We start from the raw sequence: 25,157 nt of genomic DNA, 5'->3' as shown, positions 1-25,157 counted from the left end.
CCTAATTTTTATTAAGGGCATAATAGGAATTATACATAACTTTCCTAGGAAAGTGGATGGTCAACCAAACATAAGCACTTTGGAAATTTGTCACTTTCCCATGGTTAACCAAACATGCCAAAAGTGCTTTCCTAGGTATCCTCTTCCTAGGAATCTGATTCTCAGGAATCATATTCCTAGAAGGGAAAATACTTCCCGCGAACCAAACGAGCCCGCAAAGAGAAGTAGGGGGGAAAACTTTAGTCAAACAACGAAAACTGAAACAAAAAACGATAGCCACCAAGTTGCCACCAAGTTGTAGCACAGATAGAATGAGGCTTTATTTTCATCGATGTTGTCCAAATTCAAAATGCCAGACGTCCATTAAAATATTGGAGACCGGATGCCCCTATCTAGATAGGTTGAAAAGAGTATGAGTAAAAATTTCTACCTACATCGAACATTTTTTGGTGGAAAGGAGGCCCAATAGGAGCTGCTACGTTGGTAAGATTTCCTCTCCTCCCTCCTATTTTTTCACCAAAAAAAACAATAATAATATTATTTTCAATAAATTTGAAGAAAATATGAAAGTTCAAAAGGCAATGCTTCCGAGTATTTTGCCCAAGACTTCTATCATTATGTTTCAACTAGATTTCTTGTTGCTACTAGATGGTTTGATAATAAATGCAATGCATGTCCATTGTTGGATAAATGTAGGGCATGTGTAACAAAGGAACAAATGTTTGCTATTTAACTAAAAATTTGTTTTGTTATTTAATTTAAAACTTGTATGAAACAAATTAAATGCTTATTATCCCTTCCAAAGGTGATGGATATATCTTTTCACACACCTTTAGAGCAAGCTACATATGGTGTATTTATAAAGTACTAGTTTTAATGCACATACAGGCGCATATGGTTATTGAAAATATCAGATTTCAAAATTTTAAATATTAAAAATATTTGTAAATAATAAATTTTTAATTTTTTTAAATGCATAATTTTTTATTTTTGTATCTTAGTTCATATTTTCATGCTCATTGGTATGCCTTCGTATTTTGGTTCATATTTTCTTTTACTTGTTAATTTAGTAGATAAGTAGATCTTTTCTATATTCTGTCTCTTCATTTTATTTATTTTTAAAAATCAAAATTATTAGAATCTTTATCTATAGAAGTCCATCACATTTATAAAAAAAACAAATTTAATTAAATATATTACTTTTATTACTAAAGTTCAGTAGCATGAGAATCCATTCTTTTATAGAAGTTAACATATTTTAGAAGTTAACATATTTTGAATCTTTGAAGAAAGATATCTTATTAGAGTTATTATACAAATATTTTATATATTTAATGGAGCAATCAAACTAGGTTATTTTTGAAATTGAAAATTGAGAAACTAAGCTACTTTATGGAATTTAAAGATTTGAAAATAGGGGTTCTACGGGTGTGGAGATTAAAGTGATATTTAGGAAGATATAGATCCAAGTACACATAGTTTTTGAGGTTCTCTCTAGGTGGAAGCTATAACCATCTCTCCCGGTAAAGAAAACTTTGGGACTTATATAAGACATCAAATATTATACTATATGGTCCTATACTGTGAGGTGAAGCTTGTCCTAATTATCATGCCTTTTTTTTTTGGTAAAAGCGCCAATTTATATAGCTCTAACGTGAGTACATCCTGCCAAAGCAACAGAAAGTAAAGAGTATAAGGGATAGAAAATATCTCCTATAGAAGTTCAAAGGACCTTCTTGAAGTGCCGGGCGACGAAGGAAGCAACCCAGTCTGCTGGTCGGTTCGCCTCCCGAAAAACATGTGCTTCCTGGACACCACCCATCTTCCGAACCAATCTGCGAGACACTCTGATGGGAGAGTGACCATCACCATACCTATCCAAACTCTGAATCCAATCAATTACCACAGAATAATCTCCCTCGAAGTGCACTCGCTCGGCACCGAGAAACCTCCTCGCATATGACAATCCCTCCCATGCAACCCGAAGCTCTGCCCCTACAACAGTGAGACCATGCGTTCTCCGAACCCCGGCTGCAACCAACCTGGCAAGAGAATATCTGATTATAAATCTAACACCTCCATATACACCATCCACCGACATGCTAGCGTCAAAGTTCACTTTGAGGTGACCAAGGGTGGGGCATCCAAGAAATATAGGCAAATCTGGATGCTGTGACAGCGGAAAGAGTACCCCACATGTTCCTGGCCATCTCAGTAGAAAACAACGCAGTGGCAGCGGTAACCTCCTCCGCTTGCACTGTAGCTCTATAGTGTGTATATCGAAAAATCAAGACTTCGATAACTATAGTATATGTGGGTCTCCCTATCTCTCTTGCCTCTCCCTCTACCCTCAGCAACTGGATTCATCATTATATTTTTGTTAAAGCCTGATGACGAGATTTACAGCCTATCCTTTGAAGTTGAGCTCAGTTCCATCCATTAACAACCAAGTTCGCATGACTTTCCATTGCATGGCTTTACAATGCGGCAACTGAGGCTTTGGCACTTCAGAGAACATCTTCTCTGGGGTCTTTCAACATAGGACCGTTTCAGAAATTAACTTGTAGCACTAGTAGCACACCATTGGTAGTTTAACGTTCTCTTCAATGATATCTTCTCACCCGTTCTACCCCCGTTGGGGACATCAACACATCACGCATGCAACACACCATGACCTAAAGCCATCAGCATCCAGCATACAAATCATCATGCGCCAGAAACCATATTTTCAAAACAAACAAAGGAAATATCAGGCTTTTTCATGGTCTACATCAGGAAAATTTTCTAAAAGAGTTGCAGGTTAAATCTTTAGATTACTCAGATGACAAGTGTTCCAAAGAACATATGTTTTCATGTAATCTGAGAGACTCAGTTGGCCGCTACCATATTCTTAGTATTCTATAAGCTTCTCAGTGAACTGAAGCTGCCTCTGTAATCAAAGTGAATCTCTGCTAACAAATGGAGATACAATTCTCACACGGCATCGGGGATTTAATGGCACAATCACCTTCCAACATTTTTAAGGCACAATATAAATTCTTCTTCAACTATATGGGTGGTGTCTGTGTCGATCTTTCTCACGAGATGAGTGTAAGCTATGGTATTCACTGCGATCTGAAAAAGAAATTAGATTCTAGCATCAGAACAAAGCTCTCAATGTTAGTCAAAAGATGTACAGAAGCAGTTAACATACCCCGTGATGAATGATGCCTTGATTTTTCTGAGTGTCCTGCATCACGAAGAGATTTTTAGGACAAAATGATCCATGAATTCAGCAAAAAAGTAAATTCTTAGTAGCACAAATTTTGCATGACCGAAAACAAATCATGATTTTCTTTAGACTTACATTAATAAATGAATTATAAAAAGTAACCATGCATAACATTACCATTTTAGTCAGTAAGAGATGCTGTAATGGATACCTGAGCCTTTGTCCTTGGAACGGTGTCTACGTTCTTTCTCTCTTTCCCGTTCTAGCTCTCTCCCCCGCTCCCTATCCCTGTCAGAGTCTCTACCCCTACCATCACGATCAGAGTCTCTACCCCTGCTATCACGCTCTCTAGCCTTCGACCGTTCCCTTTCTCTGTCCCGGTTCCTTTCAAGGTTGGCATCTGATTTATTCTCATCCTTCGCTTTCTCCCCGGGATCTTCTTTAGCATCACCTTCAGCTGCAACAGATTTAGCATCATCATCATTTTTCTTAGATTCCTTCAATTTGTCTAGGGCTGCTTTAATCAATGCATCCTTGGATGAACTAGCATCTGAATTCGCCTTGGGAGTATTTGTATCGTTAATGTTACCATTAAGCGGACTTTCCTAAACAAAACAGGTTCAACCAATCTGTAATCATGGATTGCAATTTTAAAAGAAGTTATGAATTATGGGTCTCAAAAGAAAGCAGTTGGTATTTATTACCTTTCGTAATTGAGCTTGAGGGTCTGGAGTCTTATTTCTCGAAGTGAAAGAATCATTATCTCTATAAACTGGAATATACTGTGCCTTGGGAAGACTATAGAGGTGTGCAAGAACTCTACATACTTCCTCAATCCCAGCCTGATCTGCATCGAAGACTAACCACCAAGGTGGGTTTTCAGGAAGGGGGACCTGGAACCGGCGAGCTGCTGCATATACAACTCCACATGCTACAACTTCACTCTTGAACCGAACACATAGGGTTGTCCGCAGACTTAGGAATTGGAAAGAAAAAAATCAGAACATCCAGCAACTGATAACCAGCTCAGTGTTTAAAAATGAAAGTATCGAAACAGAGTCATGGTTGTAATATATATGAAACAATTTTCCTTGTTATATCAAAAAATTGTATGATTTAATATCAGAGATGACAAGTAGAAGATACATAAAAGATTGGAAATTTCAGTGTCAGTACTTGACAACATAGCTGACCTTCATGTCCCATTCTAGTCGAGAAAAATCGGGCATGTAATACATAAGAACGGATGCAAGATAAGGTAGTTAATGAGAAAGTCTTACTCAAAAAATGTCATAATACTGGAGATAAGAGCTATGAGATTCTTAATGATATGTTAAGATATTGAAGAACTTAGCAAGAATAATCCTTTAAAATTGCATGTAAAGCTGCAAAACATGAAAATTGTCCATACCTGTCAGAGAAACTTCCTCTCGTGGTGCATAAAAGGCTAAAGCAATTAAGAACATCTGCCCAGTTCATCAGACTCCAACCATACCTCCACATGTTTGATTTCCTCCAAAAAGTATGCCTCTAAGTATTCAATTTATTAATATCATGAGTGTTATAGAACTGACACAACATAATAAGCCAATTCTTCCTACCGTATTTTACCAAATTCTGTCATCATTTTATAAACTTTTGTAGGGGACATGATAGGAATGTAGTTTCATTTTCCCTATTATTCTGATAACCATCTAGTATCATTTACTAAAACCCACAGACTGGAGAAAAGATTATGGGATGGTCAAATTTGAATAACCAATGTAGTAAGGTTCAAATGTCAGACCAGTATGGGTAAAGGGACTCGAAAATGGAATGGCTAAAAATGAGAATCCAAGGTTCCGATAGTAATGCTAGATATCGGCTATTTTAACCTTATTTTGTCATCTATATGAAGGACTTTTACATATACATTTAAAAAGAGGTATGACTTTCATAGTGAACATGACTTGACAATAAGTGCATGTGCTTGGGGCTCATATATTCTCTGAAGGAAAGGATGGATAGCAAATTTTTGGTCTATGGTGTAACCCGCTGGGAGAAATAAAATCTTAAGCGGCCAAAATAAATGATTTTTGGTTTGCAGGTAGTTTAAAGCTAGTAGATCACATCTGATGACTTGGTCTTTCATTTTGAAACCCCCATTTTTCAAATTTCACCAGATCAGGTCTAGTCTCAAATCCTGTGGTCTTACCATAGTCTCTCTCTGATGACTTGGTCTTTCATTTTGAAACCCCCATTTTTCAAATTTCACCTGATCAGGTCTAGTCTCAAATCCTGTGGACTGTGGTCTTACCATAGTCTCTCTCTCTCTCTCTCTCTCTCTCTCTCTCTCTCTCTCTCTCTCTGACACACACACATACACACAATTTTGAAGAATAATGTGTTACTGCATGTGGACCCCCCCCCCCCAAGAACAAACGCATGCACACACAACAAGCAGTTAATGACTCGTTGAGGATATCAACAAAAACTAGGAACCACAATTTATAACTCAAATCATAAATCAAAATGAAGGCAACGCACACACGCAAGCATGCACATCAGAAGCAGCTTATGTCCCAACTTCAGAGGTATTACAAAAACTAGGATTCACAATTTGCAGCTAAAAAAGGGTTATTACTCAATTATGATCATGGCAATCCGACATCCTAGGAGGGGCAAACTGAGGACCAACCTAAACTTTGACCCCTTTTTTTTGGCACAAAGTGTCCCCTTCAAGACTCGAACCAATGCCATTGTGCTTGTCAGCCCAAGCCCTTTGCCATTTCACCAAGCAATGGCCCCTATATTCACAATTTACAGCTCAAATCATAAAGTGAATGAAAGCAATGCTTCATGCCGATTGATTCAAGAACAAGTAATGGATATGGAAATGGAAGCCGGAGGAGAGGAGATAGAAGAAATGACTAAATTATTAGTGTAGAAAACATAAATTAGACTGGTGGAGGAAGACTGTGGTTTAAGGATCAGTTTGACACCATTATATAGCTAATGAATTCTTTTATTCCTCGCTAATGAATTCTCTGATTCCTCGGAAAACTGTGCAACCCTATACCTATTGAACTTACACAATTTATTAGTACTACTTAATCACAAGTAGATGGTTCTTTATTTTTTCTGAAAGGATATAAAAGAAATACATAACAGAAAGATATGGAACATCAAAAAAGAAAACATAACAGGGAGGAGATACAAAAAGTCAAAGCCAGAAATATGTTTTCATGTTCTCAACATGCTATTCGGTAGGTGAAAATTTCCCTCCCAAAAATAGATGGAAAAAAGGTTGGGTAATTAAAAATTACCTTCCCTCCATGCATTCTGCATGAGTACAAAACAAACGAAATTGCACACCATTTTCAAACACATATAATAAAATTGCAGTATAAAACTACACTTGTGAGCACACCAACCTGCAATCTGATCTCACTGTAAATTAAGACTCTCTAATACAAAGAACAATGGCAACCCCACCCCCCCCCCCCCCCCCCCCCCAAAAAAAAAAAAAGAGGCTTCCTTATTTTAAAGGAAACCAGTCAAATAGTGGCCACCACTGACCAGAAAATTGACAAGATTTTCAACCTTCATCCATCCCCAAAGTGTCACCTCCTTTTTCATTCTTCAGATTGCCACCTTTTCAACTAATAATGCCTCATACATGAGAACCATCTCAGAAGAAAGGCACTATATGCAAACTTAAGTCTTCTCATCAAGAGCCTTGTGCCTAATCAAAAAGAATTAGAATTTTCAAAAATAAGGATGAAAACAAAGATGACATCATGGATCATCCACCATATGAACATGTTCAGGCACCCAGATATGATATCCATGATATTAACTTCTCTCATCAACAGTTTCTTTACTTCTACCTAAGCAAAATGGCCATAACACATCAAAAACACTAAAAATAGTAAAGCTTGAGCCTAAAGTCTATTCTTCATAGGCAAGATTTGGCAGCATTATGAAAAACTTGAGTCAAGGATTTATTTATCGAGGTAAAGAGGGATATTGACAGCCGGCTGGTACAGTACACCCTAATTGGCCTCCCTCCAAAAATGTTTTTATGCCTTTTTTCTTATATATTGTTGTTATAGTGCTATAAATTGGAGAAATATGGTAGGTATATCAATTTAGATTGTCCTAGTCATCCCTATTTGGCACCTGCTGAAGTTTTATTATCGTTAGTTTTTCACATAACTTTAAAATAACTTGCAACTAAAATGCATAGAAAATCTGTATCTAAGCATTAAAATTTTAATATTATTAGGTCACTGATAAAAGATACCTGGTATTATTAAGATTCCATATGAAATAGTTTACTATTAGCACTGATTTCACAAATAAACAAAAGAAAGTAACATATTATCAAATAACGACCAAGTTTTTGACATACTAATATAGCCCTCATCTCAATGCCTCAATGCCACATTTGGCAGGCTTGAATAGAAATTTCCCCACCATTTATCTACCTACAACATGATCCCTACATAATTTCTTAAATTCCCATCATTCATCCACAAACTTTTGAAAAACTTTTAAATAGAAAGAGGGGAAAAAGATAGCTAAAAGATTGTTTCTAGCCCCAACTCTAGCAATCCAAGCATCAATAGCATTATTCCTCATTGTTCACACCTCCACACTCTCTTATTGGTTGTTTCCATCTTTATATGGTGGAAAACACAAAAGAAAAGGAGGTTTATAAGGGCTTCCCATTTAATGTGGGTGGTATCAATCAGTTTGGAACTAATTTGAATCCTCTCCACCTCAATTTTGTGCAGTCCAAGCAATTCAGGGCTAGGTTGGTGAAACTGGGGCGTACCAACACCAATATACTGACACCTGGCCAACAGAACACATTGATCAGCACAGGACACAAGATTTCAATTCTTGCCCAAAACAAACTTATATTATTCAAGACAACTCTTGCAGGCAAACTGCACATAGTTGTACGGTTGTACCCATATCTTCCATCGTGAAAGCTCTCATTCCACTAAACCTTCAAAAGCATAAGTGATAGTCAGACTACTCCTGCATTATTATCATCATAAAAACATCATTTCTAATTACAACTTCATAATTGTTGATTCATATTTGTTGCAACTCTGGACTTTTCTTGTAATCATCCAAGCAGTTTAGCATCAAATGTGACCAAGGCACCAAGTACAAGATGCTCTCACTCTTTAACAAGTTAATAATTAGTATTATTTGTCCTGCCAAAGAGAAGATCACAGGTGTGGTCCACCCTCACCATAATTTCTACCAGGTCTGCTCCTATCTTGAGGTGTGTGGGTGTGGGTGTGTGAGAGAGAGAGAGAGATCCACAAAATTTAATTTGTTTTGATGGTTTTTGTTGGCAAGCTTGTTAGACTTGCAATTCCACTCGGTGTAAGATTAAATATGATGAGAAGTTAGCCTCCATGAACAAGGTGGCCACCATCTGTGTACAAATTGTTCATGCCACAAATTACTGGTCTCTTCATAAATGGATTGCAAGAACCGCTCCTTCAAATTCAAGGTAAGTACACCAGTACATACATACAAACCCTCTTCTGTACCCTTTTGATTCATCATCAATGTATGGTTCACCAAAAGTTATCATGAGTATGCTCTCCAATGTTAATCGGACACTTGACGTGAGTGTCAGATGTCCAAGTGTCCAAATAAATATGGCACGGAAATCTTCATTAGACACTGGGACAAATCTAAATCTTTTGTATGTGCATGTAAATATATTGATGTACGCATCAATTACTAATGAGTTAAACCAATGATCCTTAAGTTTATAAAATTAGACAAAATGGTTGTTAATTACAAACTTTATATACAAGTGCCAAAAGTACACACATAATGATGATGGCATCAAAATTTGATGGTATGAAGTGTCAAGCAGTGTCATGGTGTCCCAAGTGTCCAAGTTTCCGACACGACAAAAATCCAAAATTTGGAATATCCAAGTAAAATTGATGCTCTCTTTACATACATTCTTCCAACAACATCATTGCCCAACAACTCAATGTTCATCATATGATTATTAATGGTAACCAGTTACTATCTGAAGCATTATGCAAGATCAATTAAGATGGTACTTGGCAGAATACTACTATATGTTTGTTTTTTAAAGCTGCCATCTCCCTAAGAATATATTTGGTTTTTATAGCAAAATGGATCCAACTGAACTTATAAATGGTCTAATATATCATTACTATTTAAATCTCAAATGCCCTAAAAGTAGCGCAAGCAATCTTGTTAGTGCTTCTATCCCTATACAATACACGACATATGATATGACAGGCCATAACTTGCTTACAATAATGCCAGCAATTGTCTAGCTAGAATCCAAGTCTTGCTAACATTTATTCTGTTTCCAATCCATTGGTTAAGGTTCAACTACTACCTATGCATTTTGCTCTAATGTTTATCTTATCTCTTAAAAGACTAGAAATTGTCCTCAATAGCATTAGAGTTAGTTTGGCTTCCTCGTCTACTTAAAAGCATTACACTCACCATTCTTTTCCAGCAAGCAAAATGAAGATTTGATGCAAGAAATCTAGTTGTCTTGAGCTATGCTACAAGAATTGGATATCAACATTGACTATAAGTACATGCCTAGGGGCCAGATCCTTATAAACTTTAAAAATTTCCTTTTGCAGACCCATTATCCAAGTGTCTTACGCAAGGTCCTCCGTACCGGTACCGGTCGGCGTACCGGTGGCAGCCCGGACTGATAGGTATCGGTTCCATATCGGTCCGTACCGGTACGGCAGTGGTACTAGCCAATTTTTCAATAAAAAGCTTCCGGTACCGGATCCCATGCTGATCCGGTACTGATCCCTGCTCGGACCAGTTCGTACCGGCCCGTACGGGCCGGTACAGGCCGGTATGGCGTACCTTGGTCTTACGGCTGACCATTTCTAACTGCTAGGTGGAGTATTCAAATAAGTCAAATGGTCTAGGAAACAAAGGGCTAGAGAATTCAGCAGAATATGTTAGCAAAGGCAAAAGCTTCCACATATCAATAGATCTAGGTTGGGCAAAGCAAAAAAGGTCAAGATTCTAGAGAAACATGTAAGCAATATCTAAGGAGTTTTCAAAGTGGGTATGCCACACAAAAGGAAAATGTTTCTCGCCATTAAGTTTCACATGTCCACCTTAATATACACGTCTTCAAAACCTTTCTTCATTCCAAGCATCTTTTGAACCATACAACAAAGAAAGCTATATTGATGTTTTGTAAGCCTTCATCTTCAATAGCGCTAACATGTGTAGCCCACATGAAGATTTTTCCACCTCACATATACTTTGTATAGCTAGCCAATGGTTTAAAAAGCATATGTCATCTCCAACTCTTGTATAGCCAGAATATCAATATGGATGCACCATTTCTTAGAAAATTCTTACACTGTTTGGCTCAAGAATGCATAGTTTAGATTAGCTGGCTCAAATGGAGTAAGTTGGAGAGGAAGAAGGAGAGTTAAACTATTCTGCCTTTTCACATGAGTAAACTATTTCTAGGTCAAGTGTGGCAAAACAGTTAGGAGGGAAAACAGTAAAGCATTCAATTCACACTGACTTTTCAAAAATACCTATTCTTCCCTTCTGAGAAAAGTATTTTAACCCAGGCACTCAAATGAGCAACAGGCTGAAAAAGGTGGAGTAAGTGGGTTCAAAGGCTCTTATTCCTTCTTGTTCGCCAGCCAAATGCAACCTTTGAAGTAGAGAATGCTACTTATGGCACCAAGAATATCTTGAAACATGCCCTCGGCTTCCTCATCAACCTTTGGCTCAAGTCCCACTCAGAACAATAACAACATAAAAACTATCATTCCTTCCATGGAATTTCAATCTCACTTACCTCTCCCAATACCATTCATGTCCTCTAAGAGCCATCTAGCATGACTTCAAGTGATTTTCATACACAGTCCACCTAAACTTGCATCTCATAAATGCTCCTCTCTAGTGAACTTTTAGTTCTTATTTCTCCAAAACATTCTTCTGTAATATCATTTAGTTCACCAAGACACTTGTATCACCAACCAGTGAATAACACTTTTAGATATAGAATTATTGAGCCCTCTAAATGTCAACCCTCAAGAGTCATCATCTGAATCATGTCTAATAAAACCAAGTAAATCCCTGGTATTGGCTAATGCTCACAGCTTTCTTTTTTCATAGGCCTGTTTATGTCTTGTATATCAGTCAGGACCTTCTTCCTCAAAATCCTTCATATCAAATCTTCAATCTGCAATGAATGCATCCTCCAAGACATTAAAACCAATCTATACATTCACTTGCCATGTTATTGGTCAAGAATTTTTGGCTTGACATGATCAAGCATCCAAACGAACATCTTACTGGTCATTTTTACTTTCGAGTTCAGCATGGCTTTTTACATTTCACTCATCGAAACACTAAAAAGTCGATAACACGATGAACATCAATATAGTGTTCAAATGGACATAAAAAAAGCTTATGTTGATGAACTAAATCAAATGCAGCCTCTCAAATCCTTACATTTCATCCTACAGGGCTTGTTAAATGATTAGGCTACAATAACCACAATAATTATGGCCATAACCTTCAGGCCTTACGAGACCTGTCTAGGGTCTATAATGTGAATCTTCTTTTACTAATAATTCATATTAAGCACAATATATGTAAGCACTACAACCTTTTCTAAATCACCTGTTACAACTTCCATCCATGTGATCATAAGTTTTAACTTTTTCTTTAATCTCTTCTCCTTAATGAGGCCTCATCAACTTTTCACTTTGCAACAAAAGCTATCAAAGTCAATTTTCCACTTTGTCCTCAGCCTGACCATCCTAAGTTAACTATTTCTATGGTTACACATCCAGCTCAACATTCTATCTTTACCACACCCATTATATTTAGTTATGGTACAATATATTTGGTAAATTATGATTTACATTTTGTAATTTAATTAGCATCAAAATTTGTTGCACAAAAGAATCAAGGATTTTAACCATAAAAGTCTTGCAACTTATCAGGATTTGCAAGGACTTGTGAAGGCAGGTTTTTTTTATTAGCATTATAATTAATGATCGATGCAAGCAGGTCACAAATACAGAAATTTTGGAACTATGCAAACTTCGAAAGCAACCTTAAACAGTATGGTTTCATCCATCATACAAACATATATGACTCCTCATAGTGAAGCTATGTTAGGACACATCAAAATGGGTTTCATACCCGTGATTGACACCTCAATTTTAAGGATGTATGTTGTGCCCGCCATATTTGAACAACATAATTGTGAAGGCTCTACAACAAATCAGTTTACAAGGTCAGCAACTCACAACTTTGAAAAGCAAAATAAATTGAATGATATCTAAATGAGTATCAAAATGTTCAGAAAGACACAAAATTCAGATATAAGCATACGTTAAAAATTGCAAAGGTAAGATCTGCAACTAACTGACTAACCTATTAAAGCAATCAAAAATGATTTTTAACATTGAGTTATGTCCGGAGTAATACCTATCATTGGCTAGATTCCAAGCTTCCTGCCTCAATTCAGGAGGGGTTCCAAGCGTTGCAAGGTAGTTTGATATAAACTTGTGAGGATGTTCAACATGACATATGAAACCCATTTCCTTCAACAAATGCCGCTCTGTCCTGATCAAGTCATTCTTTAAGTCTGAATATTTCTGCAAGCGAAAAAAGAAAAGAAAAAAAAACATGTATCAGAAAACTATGTTGATAAGCACAAAAGCTTGTATACTAATCCACAAATTCTTGAAATAAAAAAAAAAAAAACGTCTCTGTGGCAAAATACTGGACATAATAGGCAAATCAGACATATGTGAAAGTATTTTGATGCAGTTGAATGTGTACAATTGCATAGAACTAAGTCTAAAATTCCATCACCCAAGAGAAGAAATGAGTTCAAAATTCAGATACACAAACATCAGCAAAAAGAAAGCATATTAACTTAGATAAGACATCCTTAACCTTAGATAAGACATCCTTAACCTTAGAGAAGACATCCAAATGCTCTATCGGCAAATTTTCCCTTCTGCATTCCATTCTATGGAAGACAATAAGCACATGCTTTGCTTTTCTTGGGCTCTCCTCCAATTTTGAAGCCAGCCAAACACAGCTCGCAGCAACTCTCTACAACAAAACAAAATCAGGGCTTAGTTTTGTCCTGGACACATAGGAAAGATTCCTCAATAGGAAAAACAAACAAAGAACATAATGTCCATGATAAAAAAGATTATGACCCTTACTTTAACACTGAAGCGAGCAAAAGACTTCTTGCAGTAGAACCGATGGAATAAAACCTGTCCTGTGGCCATCACTGCTTGCGGTCTAAAGCAGTCAAGATACTCATCAAAGAAAGAAACTTAAAAATGTAAATCGAAAAATTCAATGCCACAAAAACTCCTTTTTAGCTAATACAACATGAAAATAAAATTACCCAAAAGAATCAATAAAAATAATATAAACTGTTGGCAAAAAGGATACAATCTGAGTAGAATGCCACTCTCTTGTATGAGATCGCATCCATATATCCGAATAGTGGTCTCCGTAGCCTCATCAATTCCATCCTTCCTCGATGGGGAATTCTGCAACTGCTCATCGGTGAGGTAGAAGGTATCGATCGCAGTGTATATCATTCTATCCGGAGAGACGCAGAAACAGTATCAAGCGTCACTGCAACGAAACGAATATTAACGAAGAAAGGGTTTTTAGTTTTTTTCGTGTGGCGAAGAACTTAGAGGTGAAATTGGATCGATCTGTTATCAAATTCGCGAAATTCTTGTACCAAGGAAAAGCCCTAGGAGGTCGTGAATGAGAGAGATGAGAGTAAGGTAAGTAGGAGAGATCGAGAGGAGAGAAGCCCTAGGATTAAACGAGCTGAGAACCCAGTAAGAGCGAGAGGAGGATTTCTAGGGTTTCTCGTTCTGGTTCTTTGCCCAGGGTTTTGGAAGCTAAAAGAGAAAGGCGAGGGGGTACCTTTTTTATTCGGCGATAGCTCTTCGGAGGGGAAGAGATGGGGGAGAGGAGCGACTTCGAGAGCTTCGGGAGATCTACCGAAGCTGCGACGACGAAGAGGGGGGATTCGTTCAGAATTTGGGGCATTAAAAGTTGGAAAAGCGGGTCTAGCCGCGATCTCCTGGGGGTAAAATTGGAAAATAATTTGGGGGAAAAAAAAGAGAAATTAATACATCTTCGCATTTGTTCAGAATGGAGAAGATTTAGAAAAATAAGATAATAAAATTTTCAATTTGGAAAAAAAATTGGATCTCATGTTTGTTTTTTTAAATTCATGGATTTAATTTTCAAAATTTTCAATTATCAAACAAACCCTAATTCCACATCAATCACCCTCATCCCCTAGTTTTAATTTTTGTATAAATCTAATATTGGAACATAAGTTATATAACAAAGAACATGTTTTTGAAATTCAGATGCAGGCTATGATGTAACATGAATAATGGTTATGTTTTTATGTTTATGCTAGGGTCACTTTCGCCTAGTACACTTTGGCGAATAATTTTGTCCCACCATAATTTACGTACGATAGATCAAGACTAAGCCCATACGAGATCAATGATATTTAAAATTGAATATTGATATCCTATGTATATGAGTAATTTTTTTAAAAAAATCTTTTCAATCATCTTTTTCTCCTTTTCCTTCCCACATCTTTCTTCCTCCTCTTTCTCCAACCACCGTCCACCATGTCCCGACAATAGGACGGTAAAAAAACACACCCCAGCCCCATCCCACTACCTCTTGCTAGATCACACTATTACTCTCTGCCATGCTAGATTCTACCTCATGACTACTATCCTCCAAATTTGAGATATTCTCAAACCCTTGCTCCCTCCTGCCCAGCTCATGGCTCTTTTTGTTATCACTAACCTCTTCTTCCCAGAGTTGGCATGTTTTCCTCAATAGGAGCAGCTTTGGTTGGAAAGTAGTGTATACGGTGGCACCATTGGTAGGGGGTGGTGGAAGCAACAATAAAGCAATGGTGATCATTAATAAGGATAGTAAGGAAATCCACTTCCACCTAGGGCTTGACTAGTCAGATTGGAGCCGATTAAAGGTTGAGAACTATCCGATGTTGCTCATATCACTATAATTACTAAGCAAATTTTATTGAAAATACTACTATGCCATCTAATCATGTGGTTAGTAAGGGAGGCAATATTGATGATGTAGAGGTTGAGCGCCTAGCATCATAATGGGCGGGGATGGCAAATTTCAATGAGAGGTGGCAGGACAGGGCTAGGCGATTACATAACTTGTTAAGGCCGAAGGAAGACCGATGGGAGACTTACTTTTGAGCAAGTCAAATGAGTGATATTTGGTATATAGATACCCACTTGCAAAAGTTGCCCATCTCATGCGGGTACACTCTTGCTATTACATATAAATTATGGACAAACAAAATCATCCACTTGATTGTACAAGAGAAGATGACATAAATGAATATGTCATTTTTGCAAACTTGACATTAAAATATTTTCATATTTTTTAAAAAAATAATAATATAATAATTATGTAAATGTTGTAATAAATTGTTCCACTCTCAACTTATTTTAGATGCAAGTATATATAAAATAAATTCTTCTATTGCAAATAGTAATGATGTTCATTACATGAGTAGTGAAATCATATTTATCCTACACACAGTGTTTTGATAGAAACAATATGCTTATTCCAATTTCTCTCCTTTTATATCATAAGCTATTCCTTTTATTCCACTTAAACCAGATAATGATATTTTCAAACTAAATGTTCCTATCTTAGTAGTATTAGTTCACTGAGCAACCTTATTATCGTTGTAGAATTAAAACCATATGTTTACTATTCTCATAATTTGGGAAAGAAAATTAAAACAATCATAAAACAACACATAAAGCATCTAGGCAGTGTTTGGAGATTTGATTTTCAAAAATCATGATTCTATTTTTTTTCAAAATTTTAAATTTGTAAAAGTTGAAATTTTATTCATGGGAGGTATTGGTAGAATCAAGAAAGAAACAAAACAAAAAGTTATGAGATATCTGGAGAAGAAAATCATGGACTTGAGAAATTCTATTGGTAGAAAAAAAATCAAATTTTCATGGGTTTTTAGATTTTATGAATTTATATAGAACATGTAATTTCACATGGTCCTAAAATAAGTTCAAGCCCTCAACTATATTTGAACTAGAGAAATGAGTTTCAAATCAATGACAATCCATTGATTATGGAATTGCTAGTGATTGTTGTAAATGGATAAGGAGAATATGCATTATCTCGACCTCAATTAATCATCTATATTTCAGTGACACAGAAATACTAGCTGATGTGGATTAAACTTTTCCGATTCAATAATGAATCGAACGCAATTCAAACTCTTCAAAAATAAATTACAATTTTAAATTATAAAATATCATCATTTTAAAGTACATCTACGACAATATCTAATAACCATCTAATATCCAACTACATATTCAATTATTGATATAGCCACTTACAAGCTTATAGAAAAATCTTTTACATTTAGATGAGGAATCCGAATCATATCAAACTCAAAATGAGGCTCAAAAGCCTTCTCCCATCCAATTTCAAAACCTTCTCCCATCCTTTCCCCTAAAAGCGTTATTTACCAAAATAAAAACCTAGCCTACACTAAAAATACACGGCACTCCCAGAAACCAGGTCCCTTCTATTTTCCTGATTTCCCCCACTACATGAATTAATTAAGAAGTAAACAAAAACCGATCCCAGCTCAAAGCACTACGCCCACTTATTAACGTAATCTCTTTCCCACGGTTCAAGTCTTGAAGCACCCAAAACCGACCTCAAGACCAGAGACTTCGGCTTACATTCTCTACTTTTACCTCCCACGACTCGTCCCTCTCTGTGTCTCTCTCTCTCACGCGCGCACATCTATTTCTCCTACGATTTCGATCGATCGAGGGAGAAGATGATCATCCGCGCTTCCCGCCGACGGCCTGCGTGAAAACGAAGCCAACGCGTCGCATACCAAGGCCGCGGCGATTGCCTCCACATAGACCTTCTCATTGGGATCCAGGAGGAGGGCGAGGCTCTCCTCCGTCCCCTACTGGGGGGCTCGTAGATGAAGTCAACGGCGACGACGCCTCCATCGGCGACATGGCCGTAGAGGAAGCCGCTGCGCTTGACAGCGAATGCAAGGGTCTCGACGATGTAGAGCTGGAAGGCATGGGCGGCGTCGCGGTCGAAGGAGGCGGAGGTGCAGTGGGGGGGTTCTTGGCGTGAGACACGGATCTGGCGGGCGATGAGATCGTCCACCGTCATCTTGCGGTCGAAGGAGCCAGCGGGAGTGAGAGGGGGAGCCGGAGGGGCGGAGGAGCGGGGCGAAGCCGGCGTAGGAGAGGTAGACGATGGAGCCGTGGGAGAGGCCAAGGGAGGAGAGGGAGGCGGAGGGGTCGGAGAGGAAGGGGGCGGGGGAGGAGAGGAGGAGCTCGGGATTGAGGGAGAGGGTCTGGGCGGCGGCGGGGACGCCGGCCTGGAGCGCGTCACCATCCCCGACGGTGGCGCCGCCACCATTGCCGCCCTCCACTTCCTAATCGAGTCCCAGACCCAACCTAGAAAATGATTCGGGTCCAATTTTTGGACCCCATCCGAATCCGCGGATTCTAAAATTCGGATGGGATTGGGTCGGGTCACGGGTTGATCCGACCCATTTGCAGCCCTTGTCTTGAAGCACCCAAAACCGACCTTTAGACCGGAGACTTCGGCTTACATTCTCTACTTTTACCTCCCACGACTCGTCCCTCCCTCTCTCTCTCTCTCTCACGCGCGCACATCTATTTCTCCTACGATTTCGATCGATCGAGGGAGAAGATGATCATCCGCGTCCGAAGCCGCGACGGCCTGGAGCGCGTCACCGTCCCCGACGGCGGCGCCGCCACCGTTGCCGCCCTCCACTCCCGAATCGAGTCCCAGCTCGGCGTCCCCGCCGCCGCCCAGACCCTCTCCCTCAATCCCGAGCTCCTCCTCTCCTCCCCCGCCCCCTTCCTCTCCGACCCCTCCGCCTCCCTCTCCTCCCTTGGTCTCTCCCACGGCTCCGTCGTCTACCTCTCCTACGCCGGCTTCGCCCGCTCCTCCGCCCCCCCGGCTCCCCCTCTCACTCCCGCTGGCTCCTTCGGCCGCAAGATGACGGTGGACGATCTCATCGCCCGCCAGATCCGTGTCTCACGCCAAGAAGCCCCCCACTGCACCTCCGCCTCCTTCGACCGCGACGCCGCCCACGCCTTCCAGCTCTACGTCGCCGAGACCCTCGCATTCGCCGTCAAGCGCGGCGGCTTCCTCTACGGCCGCGTCGCCGACGGAGGCGCCGTCGCCGTTGACTTCATCTACGAGCCCCCCCAGCAGGGGACGGAGGAGACCCTCGCCCTCCTCCGGGATCCAGATGAGGAGGTCCATGTGGAGGCAATCGCCGCTGGCCTTGGTATGCGACGCGTTGGCTTCGTTTTCACGCAGGCCGTCGGCCGGAAGCGCGGCACTGGGGAGTACACGATGTCCGGCCGGGAGGTGCTGCAGGCCGCCGAGATCCAGGCCGAGGGGGCGATCCCCGAGTGGGTCACCGCCGTGGTCAAGCTGGAGGTGGCAGAGGATGGGGCCGCCGACGTGCACTTCGAGGCGTTCCAGTTGAGCGACACGTGCGTCCGGCTGTTCAAAGAGGGGTGGTTTATGACGGAGTTCGGCGAGGATGATGATCCGAGGTTGTCGAGGATGAAGAAGGATGTGGTTGTTGGTGTGAAGGATGTGAGGGAGGTGGACAATGACTTCTTCTTGGTGCCTGTCAAGATCTCCGATCACCAGGTCAGTGGGGCTCTGTGTCGCTACCCTTTTTTGCTAATTTGAATATGTCATTATAGGATGGAATTTGAATTAGTGATTAATTTTTTTTAAAGAATTTTATTATCGACCATAGTAAAAGTTCACATGTGGCCATGTAGGTTATAAAGTGTGAACAATTGCTTTGGATGCCACTTGCTTGAATTACATGATCTTGAGACATAAAGAGATCATTCTTCAGTATAATTTAATGGTCATTTAAATCTCTATAAATTTAGAGAGATTTTGATGTTAAATTTGAAATTATATGATTCATAACCTTTGAGTCAGAATGAATGCATCTGCTGCATGGATTCTTCTTCTTCTTCTTCATGAATGGGTGATATCATTTTAGATTGCGGTGATAACAGTTTTAGGAATCACTAGCCTTTACCTTTTCTAGCTTATGATTACCATGATGGATCCAGACATGTTTTTCCTTTGTCTCACATTTGATTACTACAATCAAGGTTTTATGTATCATATACACTATACAGTGCCAAATTCAGTTTTTATGCTTATCAATATATAATTATGTACTTCTATTAATAGTTGCTTATTGTAGCATGTTAGTAAATGTGTTATGGTATTGTGCTATTTTGCTCTTTGATGTTTGCAATTGGTATGTTTTAGTCATTTAACTTAAATCAATTGCAAAACTTTGAAGCATTAAATGCAAGTATCATTTTGAATTATTTGATAACTTTTTTCTCCCCAAAACTTCTTTGTTCTAGTGGTTTATTTCCATTCGCTTGATTTGTGCAACACCAATCATCTTGGTGGTGTGTCTTCACTGGGGCTTTGCTTAAGAGCCCAATAAGATGCTTCAGAGTGAAATACCAATAGAATATTTGGTAGACTAGACTTAGGATGATATGATTTGAACATATCTTTTGGATCTTGCATCTTCAAGTACTGCAAATTTGCGTGAACCTACACTGCCATTGGTAAACCAGAGGTTTCCTTAACCTATCAAATATGCAGAAAACTATCGCGCGTGCGTGTACGAGAGAGAGATAGAGCAATTCTCCTTGCAGGATATCTTTTTAGTTAGCAATCCAGAAGTAGTTGCAATAAGTTGAAATGGTGTTTTACTTATATACTGGTATAATACCCTGCTTTGTCAAGGGAAGCAGCCTAAGCACTAGTGCAGATCCACCGAAGTGCTCAGGCTGCTCTATCACCTAGGAGCTTAGTGCATAATTTCTTTTCAGCCCAGTAGTCACCTAGGTGGCCACTTTTTGTACCTTACATCTTGTTAGTGCCCAAGTTGTGCCTTATGTTGTTAAGTCATCCACATGCATATTGCATGCAACTTAAGAAGTTACCTCATATATCTAAGTGAGTCAACTATGTGATCTGACTAATTAAATCTATATTTTTCCTGAGGAAAATGTAGAAATTCGTTGTGTGATGGATTTAATTGGATTTGGATGTGAAGGATATTTTGCTACGTGATGCTCGTATGTTTTTTCCGCATACTGGTTGCTAGATGCAACTTTAGCAAGATTGAAGATTCATAAGCTCATATTATTGCTGCCCATAATTGTTTTTGTAATTATATTGATGTTATATGAACAAATTCTTATGAAATAAACTGATATAATCATTGTCACCAAGTATATCTTTATTGAAACATAAGTTATGAAATTGGTAAAATAAATAAATTAGTTGCTATTGAACTCTTGGCACTTGGTTGGCTGCTTAGGCTGTCAGCCTAGTAAATAAAGCAGATCTCAGCAAGCAACTGCCAAAGCACATTTGCAACGTTGGCCTGATTCATAGGGACGTGGCTGTGAAGTCATACTATCTCATTTTTGAGTTGTATTTTGTCACTTGATGTATCACACACATTCTTGAAGATACAAATTTAATATTATTTATGGATTAAGATGCTTGACTACTAGGTTTCTGTTGCCTAGAGACCAATCTAGTTAATTCTTTTCAGAAAATAAAAGTTTTTTTTGATTATCCAAAAATGTCATGCCTTTATTTTTGTTATTATCTTGATTAGCATAGCAATGACCATCAAGCCATGTCCTAAATAGTTGTCTGTGCGAGTCCTTATTCACCAATTGTATAATGAGGGTCTTCGTGATCACTTATAGTTCTTGTCCCAAGCTTGGATGAAAAATGGAGATGATTGGTGTTAGATTGGTGTCCGGTCATTAAGAAAATTTGAACAGCTCACAATCTTCTTGGCTGAACTTCAAACTGTATTTTTTAAATCAAATATAAGTTCTGATATTATTTAGTTATGAGATTTGAAAACATCAACTACCTCTTTAATTTCATTTCAGTTCTAGTTGTTTTGTTTGACCAACTTGTACTATTTTGCTGACTTCTGCTTATCTTGACTTTGGTAATTTGTTGTAATTGCTGCATGCTTGATGAGCATATCCGCCACTGTTTTGTGTCTTGGCCTTGCATGATTATATATTGGTGAGATACTTTAGAGATCTCAATTTTAACTCTGCTTCATTTTTTTCTGTTTCTTTGGTTGGTGTTGTTTTTGGTGGTGTTATTGTTGTTGTTGCCTTGTTTGTGGTGGTGGGAGGCACTGATTCTAATGCAGTAGACTTTGATGTCCAAAGGATATAACTCAATTAATTTGAGGATCCAATTTGATGTAGATTTGCATGGGTTCTAATTCCTTGAAATATTTCCTGTGGACTTTTGATAGTTCTAGTTGGGGAATTTCTATGGTTGGGAGATTGAGCAATTTGCCTTCTTGCTATTTGCCTTTGGAACATGTGACTCCAAGGCACGTGTATAGCTATAAACTTGAAATTTTTAGTCCCGTTAATTATCGGTCTTCTGTTGAATTCTATTTGGGTGGCAATTTGCTGCCTAAGATCTGCCTTTGCTTTTAATTGGACTATGACAAGGTATTAACATCATCAACTGTTTATCATCACTTTTGAATATCTCACCTATTTATATAAATTGAGTTCAGATTTTCTATTTAGGGTCTTGTTTGGATATTCCTGCAGGAATAGAGCCTGTTGGCCCGCATATTCCACACCTTCTAGGACCATATCCAAATCCAGGCCTGTTGGTCTGTAGGAAGAAAAAAGGACTCATGGAGGTTCTTTTCTTCTTCTCACATAGTTTGGGTTCGGGGATATTTGGTTGATAGGGCGATGCTCAAATGGGCTACCCAATCCATGAATCCAGCAGGAAATTCAGCTCAATCCTACCGAATTATCCAAACAAGCCCATAGTGGTATTTTCTCTCTGCCCTAGGTCAAATTGTTTCTGTTATTTTGTTTTGTGTTGTATGGTTTCATTGATTAAGATAATATAAAGGGCTGAAGAACTGTAAATTTAAGGAAAATAGCTAGAAAAATAAGCAACACATGGTATAAAAGCAAAAGTTCATTATATAGTAGCAAAAATCTATAGGCTTCAGGATTAGTTGTATAATTGAAACATGCGTATTTTTTTTTAAAACAATTTGTAATTTGGGAAAAATAGTATAACTGTAGTTAGGATCTAGAATCATGGATAATATCATGGTATACCTGCCAAGTTGCTATTCTGGACCATTATATATTTGGTTCATATCTGTGTTTCATATGGACATAAAGGGCTCTTTGGAGCTCTTACACTGCAACTCAAACTACATGTATCTCAAGCTGCATGTAATTGAGTTACATGTGACTCAACCCCTATTCTTTGGAAGGCCAAAGGTAAACGGGATCAGCAACCTCCCTAGGTCCTTTGTGTGTGTTGGTGTGCGAGGGAGAGAAGATGAGTGGCATTGGCCAAACAAGGATGGTGAGGCTGTTCGATGTGCATGGCCTCCTCCAAGCTTGAGGATTGCTGCTGTCACTCCTTATCTCATCTGCACAACCATCAACCTCGGTGTCCTCTTCACTGTATTTTCTAGCCCAAAATGGAGAGGATCCAAATATCAATACCACTAAAAGTATATTGTACCTAAAAATATTATTTGGAGAGAATCAATAGTTATGTAAACCAATTGAAATATGCACTCCCAACTTCTCTCTACATTTTATGATGTTTCTCTTTAGAGCCTGGCAGTTGTAGGTGCCCATGTAGCAAAATAAAGTTTGATAGTTCTCATTGTAACTTTTTTTAAAAAAAAATTAAAATAGAATAACTGGGTTGTGCTTAGGTAGTGGGCCAGAGTCAAAACTGCAGCCTGAGCACCCCAGCATTTAGGCACCAACTTATGCACTATCTTTGCTGCCTTACTCATGACCCATTAAAGCAGCAATTATCTATACACTTGGGATGCCAAAGCATCTACGTGGAACCAGCTAGGCTTTTAGGTGATAACTTTCATTGACTCCTGTTGAATATGTAGGGAGCTAGCTTTTGTACTGCCTTCATGTTTTTATTATTTTTCAAAATACAATTTGGTATTTAAGATTCAGAGAGTTATGAGATGATGTGAGAGTTCATAGATATTAGTAGTGGTAGTGATAGAATGGGCGACAGTTCAATTTAAACTTTCTATCAGATTCCTTTGTGAAAATGAGATCATATGATGGTAGAAATGTGGGGAAAAACTTGTCAGCTAGCATGAGAGGGCATCCATATGTTGTAGCCAGATATAGTGGTCAACGTTTTCTGAAAAGGAACAAGAAGACAGCATCAAGGTCTTTACACCATTTTATAAACTTTCTTGGCCTTTCTCAAACTACCTTGACTGGTTCTTTGCAGCCCATAGTCTACTATCATATGATACCTGCAAAAGCATATCTGCATTGTTCTAAACCTTATCAGAAATTTCTAAAACATCCTCAACACATATGCGATCGCTTTTATTTCTCTTCATCACCAAATTGACCAGTATCTCATTTTGCGTGCATTCCTACCAATCATGCATTTCTTTTGCCTTCTTAATTTGTGCAACCTTTTTTTGATTCAGAGATATAAGATCCTTACAGTCATTCTTCCATAAGATGTATATTTTCCTAAACCTGTCATCAAATAGCACCAGTCATCTTTATAGAGAGCTTCAAACATTGCTTCTTTGGTGGTAGTGGGCTGTTCTTTTGTGGAACAGAAATTAACTATGAACTTTCTTCTGTTTTCTGGAGCTAATATTTATAAAATGCTCTGTCATTTGCACTACTCTGGTAATCTTTGTTGCTTAATTACATCGATCTTCGCAAATCATGGTAATGCTTAAGTAAATCGATAGTGTAAAATGCAAGTAATAGTGGAGCACTCCAACTTCTTTTTTTCTTTCAAAAAAAAAAAAAAGAAAAAACAGATGCATGAAAGTATCTGAGGGCTAGAACCAGGGATGTTCTGGTTTATTCATCCAATTGTTACTGCAACTAATGTTTTTAAGTTGTACCAGATATTGCTCATTAATTATGTCTTTACCACAAAACCACTAACTTCTACATACAATCTTGATATGCAGGGATTACTGTCATCAAGTTTTCCTATACAGAACCGAATTACTACTGTCGCGCTGAGGTCTCTGAAGAACCATATGGATAGGACAAAGCACCTCCCATTTGTGAAACGAATCTCCGATTTTCACCTGCTGCTTCTCCTTTCCAGGTTTTTAGATGTTAACGCTGATGTTCCAGCACTGGCTGAGTGTGTACAGAGGCAAGCAACAGTCCCTGAAGGCTACCAGCTTCTTATCGAATCCCTGGCTGCTTCCACTTGAGATGTTAAGTTAATCCTGTTTTCAGAATGTCAATACTAGTTCTTCCTTTTTGGAATTATAATCATATAATTATCCTTTTGCAATTATTAGATCAATATCCTCAAGTGTTTACTCAATTGTGATATGGGAATTCTCATGTGGCTGTGCTGCGCCAGCCGTTGCAAATCTAAAGATCTGCTTATTTGATCCACTTGGGTCTTTAGATCCTTTTAATTGCTCGAACGAACGAACTATCCATGGAACGGCTTCAAGAAGCCCTCAGTGTGAGGGCCCATTCCATTGATCAGTCCGCACTTGCCTTGGGCTTGTGGACCGGCCCGAGGAGGCCAGGCCCAGGTCACCATACGCACGAATGCAGTAGAGAAGAAGAATACTCCGATCGTAGTCTTCTTCCTTCTTCAAATCCGGCCGAAATTGAGGACTCCCAGAGTAATCCAA

At 38.7% G+C, this 25,157-nt stretch overlaps 2 protein-coding genes across 5 annotated transcripts; one reads left to right on the top strand and one right to left on the bottom strand.

Moving 5' to 3' along the window:
* Positions 1–2,709: 2,709 nt before the first annotated feature.
* Positions 2,710–14,325, bottom strand: LOC103723507 (cyclin-L1-1). Of its 3 annotated transcripts, none has more exons than XR_003382952.2 (9): positions 14,192–14,325; positions 13,700–13,888; positions 13,462–13,543; positions 13,205–13,345; positions 12,710–12,879; positions 3,916–4,186; positions 3,423–3,668; positions 3,194–3,229; positions 2,710–3,114 (listed from the first exon to the last, which is right to left on the bottom strand). XR_003382952.2 is itself a non-coding variant. In XM_008814433.2 (9 exons), the coding sequence occupies exons 2-9, from the start codon at positions 13,849–13,851 to the stop codon at positions 3,044–3,046; spliced, it is 1,338 nt and encodes a 445-aa protein (XP_008812655.1). In that variant the 5' UTR covers positions 13,852–13,888; positions 14,192–14,325; the 3' UTR covers positions 2,710–3,043. The 3 variants fall into 3 exon arrangements, 2 of the variants coding, with proteins under 2 accessions (XP_008812655.1, XP_008812657.1); XM_008814433.2 differs by having other exon boundaries at positions 3,423–3,816; positions 13,184–13,345; XM_008814435.3 differs by having other exon boundaries at positions 3,423–3,816.
* A 2,749-nt stretch (positions 14,326–17,074) lies between these two features.
* LOC103723509 (NPL4-like protein) lies at positions 17,075–24,841 on the top strand. 2 transcript variants are annotated; one of them, XM_039125300.1, is made up of 3 exons: positions 17,075–17,162; positions 18,065–19,045; positions 24,465–24,841. In XM_039125300.1, the coding sequence occupies exons 2-3, from the start codon at positions 18,065–18,067 to the stop codon at positions 24,717–24,719; spliced, it is 1,236 nt and encodes a 411-aa protein (XP_038981228.1). In that variant the 5' UTR covers positions 17,075–17,162; the 3' UTR covers positions 24,720–24,841. The 2 variants fall into 2 exon arrangements, with proteins under 2 accessions (XP_038981228.1, XP_008812661.3); XM_008814439.4 differs by lacking the exon at positions 17,075–17,162 and having other exon boundaries at positions 17,904–19,045; positions 24,465–24,823.
* Positions 24,842–25,157: the final 316 nt, after the last annotated feature.

The sequence above is a fragment of the Phoenix dactylifera genome, chromosome 1 (assembly GCF_009389715.1).
Source record: "Phoenix dactylifera cultivar Barhee BC4 chromosome 1, palm_55x_up_171113_PBpolish2nd_filt_p, whole genome shotgun sequence".
Taxonomy (NCBI): Eukaryota; Viridiplantae; Streptophyta; class Magnoliopsida; order Arecales; family Arecaceae; genus Phoenix; species Phoenix dactylifera.
This window is presented reverse-complemented; position numbering and strand designations above follow the sequence as displayed.

What these genes read in the sequence shown, in the direction of transcription:
- LOC103723509 (XM_039125300.1), top strand. Translation starts at nt 18,065, where the DNA reads ATGATCATCCGCGTCCGAAGCCGCGACGGCCTGGAGCGCGTCACCGTC. An exon ending in TCAAGATCTCCGATCACCAG is followed by an intron (nt 19,046 to 24,464) that starts GTCAGTGGGGCT and finishes CTTGATATGCAG; the next exon opens with GGATTACTGTCATCAAGTTT.
- LOC103723507 (XM_008814433.2), bottom strand. Translation starts at nt 13,851, where the DNA reads ATGATATACACTGCGATCGATACCTTCTACCTCACCGATGAGCAGTTG. An exon ending in TTAAGGATGTCTTATCTAAG is followed by an intron (nt 12,880 to 13,183) that starts GTTAAGGATGTC and finishes TTTCGCTTGCAG; the next exon opens with AAATATTCAGACTTAAAGAA. An exon ending in TTCCAAGGACAAAGGCTCAG is followed by an intron (nt 3,230 to 3,422) that starts GTATCCATTACA and finishes TTCGTGATGCAG; the next exon opens with GACACTCAGAAAAATCAAGG.